General features: G+C 33.5%; 1 protein-coding gene across 1 annotated transcript; it reads right to left on the reverse strand.

Moving 5' to 3' along the window:
- Positions 1-1433: 1433 nt before the first annotated feature.
- On the reverse strand, positions 1434-8803 carry LOC127808207 (transcription termination factor MTERF6, chloroplastic/mitochondrial-like). The gene is made up of 3 exons (XM_052346632.1): positions 8636-8803; positions 8427-8478; positions 1434-2475 (listed from the first exon to the last, which is right to left on the reverse strand). Exons 2-3 carry the CDS (start codon positions 8470-8472, stop codon positions 1475-1477), a joined length of 1047 nt encoding a protein of 348 aa, XP_052202592.1. The 5' UTR covers positions 8473-8478; positions 8636-8803; the 3' UTR covers positions 1434-1474.
- Positions 8804-9106: the final 303 nt, after the last annotated feature.

Raw genomic sequence — 9106 nt, forward strand, 5'->3', positions numbered from 1 at the left:
CAATACGGTAACTGAGGAGGGAAATTTATAAAATGATTACTTATTATTTTGATAAAGTATATGACATATAGACAATTTACAATGGGTTTTTCATAAACTACATGTTATTTGGATATAAATTTTTTTACAAAACCACAATAATACAAAATAGTAGAAAATTAGGAAGAAAAAATCAAAGCTTTTTTTGAAGAGTCATAATAGAGTATTTTAAAACACTACTTATTTATTATTTTAATATGATTTTTTGTACAAAATTATATAATAATACAAGTAGCACTAGGAAAAAATCTAAAAAAAAAAAAATCTTTTAGGAGTGATAATTGGGTTTTTAAACAAGTGCTTGTTATTTTGAAATGATTTTTTGAACAAAGCCATATAGTAATACAAAAAAAAATTAAGAAAAATCTAAAAATATTGGTGGATTTATAATGATTTATTTAAAAAAATTATTTTTTATATATTTTTTGATAAAACCATATAATAATACAAGGAGGACTAGAAAAAAATTTAAAATTTTTTGAGGAGTGGTAATATATATATATATATATATTCAAAAATTACTTATTATTTTAGTATGATCTTTTGCGCAAAGTCATATAATAACTAGAAATATAAGAAAAAAACCAAAATGTTTGAAAATTTTGTATGACTAGAAAAAAGTTAAAAAAAAATTTAGTAGTCATGAGTTTTTTTTTTTTAATATTATTGTTTTATGTAATTTCTTGCACAAAACCATTTAATAATACATGAAACACCAGAAAAAATTCAAAATGTTTTTGAGTAAGAATGGGTTTTTTAAAAAAATTACTTGTTACTTTGATATGATTTTTTTTTGCACAATATCATGTAATAATATAAGAAGCACTTGAGAAAAAAATCTAAGAAATTTTTAAGGAGTCGTAATGAAATTTTTTCTAAAAGTTATTATTATTTTGATATGATTTTTTGCCCCAAACCATATAATAATAGAAGAAACATTAGGAATAAATGGCCAAAAAATTGAGTTCATAATGGAAGATTTTAAAAAATGTACCATGTAATTTTCATATATTTTATTAGATAAAGCCATAAAATAATACAAAGCATTAGGAAAAAGATTCCAAAAATTCTTGACAAGTCACAATGGAGTTTATTAGAAAATTACAGTTTATTTTGACATAATTTTTTAAATAAAGTCATATAATAAGAAGAAAAACTAATTTTTTGTTAAGAGTTATAATCATATTTAAAAAAAAACTACTCATTATTTTGTTGTAAGTTTTTACACAAACCCATATAACAATACAAGAACTAGGAAAATTTTCAAAAAAAATTTGAGTAATCACAATGGGGTTTATTAAAAGATTACTTATTATTTTGATATGATTTTTAAGACAAGGGTCATACAACAAAAAAAATCTCCAAACACATGCACGATTGCCGCCTCAAAGGTCTCTCCAAAACTGAAATAGATTCAACACAGCATAGGGGCGCCTTAGGCAAAATGTTCAGTTACACCAAACTTCAATAAGAACCTCTTCTGATTGCAGTCTAGCATTTCACTAAGGCTACAACGTACATTCTTCTGTTTCAAAAGTTTTTGCCTCCACTCCAACCTCTTCTTGAAACCATGCTTGAAAAAGTAAGGGTAATCAGCTACTTCTTCCATTCGTCTTTCCATCACCTCTACCAAAAACTTGATCCGTGGTTCTAAAGAGTTATTGATGCTTTTGATCAGAATAGGTGGGTAACCAGTCACCAAAGCTGCTATTTGTCCACCTCCAAATCCACATTTCTTTAAGTAATCAACATTAGGTCTTAGAACCTTCTTAACATCTCTACACAAAACCTCGGGGTAGTTTATTGCAACTGTTTGAAGATTTACTTTTGTCAGGCCTATAGATTTTAGAAATTCTAAAGTCGGTTGTAGCCTTTTATCTACACTATAACCCATAATGAATGGATTTTTCACTAGAACTTTACCAATCATCCCTTCTTCGTGCAGGCCAAGCCTAGCAAGAAAGTTCACAATTTGTGAAATCTTTGATTCAATGCTGTAGCTAATGATTCTCGGATTGAGCAGAAACATCTTACCAAGTTGCTTTTCAGGCACCCCAAGAGCTTGAAAAAAAGCTAGGAGAGGACAAAGCTTCTCTTCCACACTGTGCGACAAGATGTGAGGAAACTTGGTAATAGCAGAAGCAACCTGGCTGGGTCTTGTTCCCAATGTTGTAAGGCACTGGTAAGTCGGGATAAGCTTTTCTTCCAAATTGATGGTAAGTATTTTGGGGCACTTTACTACAACAGAAGGAAGCTTCCGCTCTTGGATGCCAATGCTTATCAAGTAGTCCCAGTTTTCACAGGCTCTTTCCTTTCGCACACCCTCGAGATGCTTGCACTTTTTGAACATTTCATTAATACTTTTATCGTCAAAACCTCTGTTCTTGAAGAACCACATAATGCCATTGCTGTAGCTATTGGCAATTTCCAATTTTCCTGACAAGATATTAACTAAATTCAGCCAACGTAATAAATTCAATTTTCAGAATTTTAAATGGTAGAATCAAACATGAAAATGTTATGCAACCTACAAGACAAAGATATTAGCATCTAAAAGCATACGATATTATATCCAGAAACAAAACCAGCCTATCCATGATGTAGAACTGGTATGGAGGTAGGAGAAGCAGAGAAATTGTACTGAAAGAAGAGAAGAGAGATTCGAATAGAAGAATGGAGAAGTTTAAGGAGAAAAGGAACAGAAATGAGACAGAGGTAGGGCATGGAGAGGAGAGAAACACCTAATATCCAATATTTGACTCCAAAATCCAACTCTGACACCATCCAAATGTAGTAGTGTTTAAGATAGCTTTGGCTCTTGCAGTGAAGGTCCTTGTGAACAGTGAGGAGAAAAGGGTGTGTGCAAGTGTTGTCTTGTATGAAGTAGCCCATGTTGAGCAAAATCTGGATTAAGCAAGGAAAGGGAAATAGAATCATCTTGTAGATAATGAGCAAGGGAATAGAAGGGCTAGTGTTGCCTACCACAAGTAATCTACCAGTGAGGTATGGAATGCTGGGTTTAAGGAGTCTTATGCACTGTTTTGAGTGCTAAGGAATAGGCTGGAAAATAGAATCTCTTGTAGAAGAAGAGGGATGCACTCCTGTCCAAATGATTGGCATGGAGCCATGTAAATTTGGGGAGAAAATTAAACTTGGAATTAAATGGAATATCCCTTAGGTTAAAGGGGTGGAGTGCTGTTGTAGTGTCTATTTGTAAATTAAGTGCTGGGAAATGGGAAATGGCTAGACATGGCCATTGGTTATAGCAGCACATGAAGGCTTAATTTGGGTCAAATAGGTGAAGGCTTAATTTGGGTCAAATAGGTGTCACTAATCAGCAAGTATCCATGGAAAATTAAGAGAGTAATTGGTCTTATAGAGTAGCCTAAGGGATTAGAGGTTAGAGGGAAAGGTAAGCAAGTTTTATTGCTTAGAAGGTCTCTCTATGAGTTAAGTAATTCCAAAGTCAAAATATTATAAGAATTGGAGTCTCTTATGATGGTCCAAGGGATTAAAAATGAGTGCATGGAAAAGCTGTGTATTCCAGTGGTATGCCTAGTATATTTAGAGACAGTTTTATTGGTATTTTTTCTCCAAATAGAACTCTCAAGGTGTAGCTGAGTGTTTAGATCAGTGTTTGATAGTGTGGGAGAAAGGATAAGCTGGAAATCTAAGGCATAGAGGTTGGAATAGAAATAGGAACAGCTTATGGCAGCCTAGGTTACCCTAATCTTAAGCATTTCTTAGTAGGCTGGTAGTTAGAAGAGTCTCAAGAGAGTTGGGCAGTTCTCAAAGTTTGAAACAAACATGAGAAGAAAGGCAGTCATAAAGCCTAAAGGCCGGATTTTGGGAGCTAGGAATGGAGTCTAGCAGTGAAAGGCCAATCCGGGTGAGGTGCATTGTGTTTGTAATCCTGTGTAAAAGTTTGGATCTTTGGAATGGAGAAATAACACTAAGTAAGGATTTGGTTTATGGTGGAGTGTGCCTAAATGAAAACTATGCATTTTAGGGTGAATAGATTGCTGGGTATGCAGCAGAAATTCTGAAGGAGTGCTAAGTTGAAGTTAAGTTGGGTTAGCTAAAGTGCAGTCCACTTGGCTTAGGATTTAGTCTCACCATGGAAAAGTCAAATCATATTGGTGTTAGATATATATATATATATATATATCCATTAGGAAAAACCCCTTGAGAAGGAGGATAATATCTAATGAGAGTTGCAAGTTTAGTTATTGCAGCTGAAATTTATTCAAAGGTGGTCCATTGTTATGTTTTTTCAGCATTGTTTTATTTGATGTGTTTGTGTTTTTTTTAGTGATCAGGAGCAGCAGGTCATATGAAGAGCAAGATGAGAGCAGGAGAATTTCATCTATTGGAAGGCCAAGGCTTGATGGATGAAGGTTGGAGTATACTCAAGACAGGCAGTTGCAAGACCATGTTTTGAATCCCTAATTAGCAAACTGGGAATGACTTCCATCTATTCACCAACTTAAGGAGCAGTGTTAGACGAGAATGAGATTTCAAGTGGAAGGAGAAGTCTAAGTTAAAAAGGAGTGTGGAAGCTTTGCAACACTTGGTAAAGAGATTAAATCAGATTATATTAAGTTGTTTAAATTATATTTTTAGTTGTAGATAATTGTTGTAAATTTGTATTTTATATCTGTTTTATCTCCTAATTTTTAGGAGATAGTTGTTCCTAGATTTTAAGAGTAGATTACTCAAAATTCTTTCCTACTTTATAGGAAAGAGATTGAGTTGTAAACTTGTATATATTTTCAAAGTCCTCTCAATATCAATCTAAGCAAGCATTCTTAATTTCCTAAGGCTTGTTTCAGTATATATATGTGTGTATATGTATGGATATATATGTATCTATGTTTATGCATATGCATATATTATATTATATATTTCATGTGAATATTCACTAATTTTTCATTTAAGTGATATGAAATTTCTGTTTGGATTTTATATATATTTATTGATTTCAAAAATGAATGCTGAATCTTACAATTCTATTTGATTCCCAATTCTCAATTAGCAAAATGAATGCATCAATTCATGGTTTGAGTCTCAATGTGACAACAAATACAAATATGATGGGTATAGATTCTCAAAGAAAAGATGAGAAAATAATTTTTTTTTCCCCCTAAATTAATAATATTAAAGACTTTTTTTCCCTAAATTAATAATATCTATATTTATGATAAGAATATTCATAACTAACCAAATTTATTAAAAAATAATATCCTAACTCCATTAACAAATTAAGACATTATTTAATATAAAAAGTAATATTACCTCATTAGTCATGAACAGCTATAATATAGGAGTTCAAAATTTTAAATGGAAAAGTCCATGTGTTATTCATCAAAAATAGTTAGTGAAAAAAAAAAAGAAGCATATATCTCTGTTAACATTATTAATATGGAAAACAACACAAGAAAAGAAGCAAGCATTCCAACACCCAACTTTTTAAGTAGACTCAACTTGGATCATGTTATCGTTGTCAAACAACTAGGGTGCTAACAACTTACATTAATGCGCCCAATGACTTATAAGTTATATAACCATTGGATATGTGACATGATATGTCTCATAAAATTTTTTCCATCTATGATAAACGTGTGTCCAATATATAGCAAATAGGGGTAAGACATCTAAATCAGGGTATTCGCACTTCATAGATGAAGTAACTGTAAGTCAGTTAACTGAAAGATATTGTGATAATGGTTAGGAATACAATTCTAATTACCTTGAGTATTTTAGAAATAAACAACGAGTTATTTGTATTGCTTAGTTCATTTTTATCTCCTAATATCATGGGATGATATTTTAAAAGATAAGATGACATTAATCTATTTATTCATTTTTTAACTTTTTCCTTCTACAATGTAATTGCAAAGATCAAGCAACCTCAACAGAGAGTGCCAACAGAAATTACTTTGCATGGCTTCAGCTACATTAAATATACAACCTAGCTACTAATAATCTAATAAACATGTGAAAAGAAAAGGTATGAAATCTAAACAGACACATGTAAATTCATTCCTCATAAAAACAATATCACATCAAGCCTTAAAACTCACTTTTTCCTTCCTCATAACAGCTGCTGTTAAATCCCATTTGTTAAGTGTTAGTAATAAAAAGAGAAAAATAGAAATGCAGTGTAACATAAAGATGATTATTAACTTAACACTATAAAGCTAAACTATAAGAATTCCAAAACAACATAAAAAGTAAAGGAATCAGTTCAATATTCTATATTCAATTTATTCTTGTAGAAAACAAATAGATTATGTTTCTCAATTTTTATCACTCATTGCATATTTTATTTTCTATTCCCTTATTTATCTCGCTTTGGTTACTTATTGAAATAAGATGGTTGAATAACATAGAAAGTAGAGGACTCAGTTTCATATTCTATGCTGGTTTCATTCATTTAGAAAACAAATGAATTATGTTTCTAAACTTTTATGACTCCATTCTATTATTTATTTCAATTTGAGCATTTATAGAAATAATAAAGCTGCTATGTCCTAAAACACCCAGGTATGTGTACATTTGTCCAGTTCGCAAATAATAAAATGGAAATATAAGGGTTTTATGAGTTTTATTCCTCTAAGGTTATTGCACCACTCTGAAACAAGCAAGTATGCAACTCTGCAATAATTAGCACGTCAGCCACTAATTTACCAGAATTTCATACAAAGAATGCATTGCCCTATGCCTTAACCTAGCAGACCCAAGACACAGTCAACCATTGAAATTGGGGCTTTTGTCATTCGTAATATGTCTGCATTGCCTATTTACCTGTTATCTAGGTCATCAATTACAAAGGTCTCACAGAGTGCAAGATATGGTTCCTTTCACCAAATTATGTCCCCAATTAGACACCACTTTCAAAATCATTCACTGCAGAACCATAGCAACAGAAAACAATTGTTCGTCACTATCTCCAGAGAGAAACTTGATCATTTTAAATATAGTCAAATATACTTACAAATACACTTGTGCTTATCACTTCTTCCCTTGTACTTATCATGTAATCATTCAGAGAAAGAATCCTTTCTAGAAATAACAAACCAGGAATGGTGTTACAGTGGGCCACATGAAATCTCACGAAACAGACCTTCAAAAACCTCATTTTCAAGGTCTCCTTCATAGTATCAATTTACCACTTAACGAATATCTTCACAATCACTATAGTCAAAGGTGAGCACCTTGCTTGCGGCTCACCTAGACACCTTAAGGCTCTGTGGAAGCTCCTCATCTACCTCTACACGAGGCAGCTTCAATCAAGCAATGCCTAGGCAAGCACCCCAGATGAAGTGACATGCATGTCTAAGGAGCTCCCCTAGGCATAAAGAAAAGGTACAGACACAAGCGACCCTAAGAATGAAAAGGGGCATATCAGGAGGCACTAACAAGCTGAAAACAAAGAGGTAAATATAAGAAAAGTGGAAAAGAAGGGAGACCAATCTCAAGTTGTTGACACTCTTCACGTGATAATCATAAGTTACCCAGTCAATTTCTTACCTCTTCTCTCTTCTTTTGTAGCTGCCTAGCTGGAAAGGTCACCATGACATAGATCACAAGAAAGCGAGTTGGAGAAGGGACACTGGAGGTCAAACCAGGGCTAACATATGCCAAGGGGTTATGACAAGTGAAGACACTCGCCAGTAAACCCATAACCTTCCAGGTTCCTGCTCTTCATCAGTGGAAAGCGACCCATTTGATGTCTCTCTAATTCTCCGTCTAGTTTGGAATTTGTGGCTTAGTGACACAGCTGACACCTGATCTCTGTGTTTCTTCTGTCTGGAATCTAGTCTGTTGCTTTCTTTGGGTTTATAATTGGGCTACTGGTGGCTGTTACATTACCCAATTATGTTAGTTTCTGTTTATTCTGTAGGGAAATTCCTTATCCCCCTATTTGTTCAGTGTTTAGTTTGACATATGACTTTTTACAAGCAACCATATATGCATCCAGGTACAAAAGATTGTCTTATATATGCTGTTAGCCCCTGATTTCTTCCCTGTTTCATAGTGTATCCTCAGTAGCGAATAGAGAGGCCGTCACTGACATCTCACGTCTTTTAATTTCAGTTATTGGAAAATATACATTTAACCCAATTAAAGAACACTTGACTCCAAGCAAACCGCTGATCTGCTATTCATGCGGTCCTTAGTGAAAGGAAGACAATGAAGGGGGGAAAGGCACATGGAAACTATAGCATGGAACCCACCACGATGAAAGTAAAACATAAGAAAAATATTTCACAGCATAAGCTATCCCAACAAAATTCAGAACAGAGGTAAAGAAACAACAGGAAAATATGTAACTCAAACAAACGCTAACGGATGTGCTCCCTTTGATAAGGAACCGGGCTTACCCGGACTGGAAGAGGTAGGAACATCTTTTTGCGAATTTGAGGCCATGAGTAGCTGTTAATCACAAAGAGGCGAAAACGAAATTGAATGTTAAATCCTCAAGCTATCAACCGAAAAAAACCCTTTAAAGTAGGGGTTAGTGAAACGATCTGAGCACAAGCAGATTGATGCCAGATTATGCAGCAACTAAAAACTAGATTGAGAATTTTACCTGGGGAGAAAGAAGAAAGAAGGAACAGATATAGAGATCTTGAGCCCACGGGTTGGGAGGTAAGTTCCCGACGCACTTAACCGAGTACGGAGGGTTTCCAATCCACAGGCTCTGGCGGAAGCTTTCTTATTTCGAGATCTTGGAGCGATATAAAAACCCTATTCACCACTAAGCGGTGAGAATGGTACAAAAAATATAGACTTTGGTGGGCCACCTCAATCCTCATCTATGCAAATGAATGGCTCGTATATCTATCGTAATTGGGCTATATACCACACGCAATGACGCGTTGCGGCTGCCTGCATACTAACCGCCATTATTTTATTGGGTAAATTTTATCTATCTTTACTTATTTAAATTACATTCATTATTATTTACATATTCTTAACAAATATCATCAGTCTTTCTTAAAATCAAGTAACTAAAGTCAGTCATTTTATGTATTTGGATATAAATATTTTGTGTTAAATA

This window comes from Diospyros lotus, chromosome 8, assembly GCF_014633365.1.
Source record: "Diospyros lotus cultivar Yz01 chromosome 8, ASM1463336v1, whole genome shotgun sequence".
In the NCBI taxonomy this organism is placed as follows: Eukaryota; Viridiplantae; Streptophyta; class Magnoliopsida; order Ericales; family Ebenaceae; genus Diospyros; species Diospyros lotus.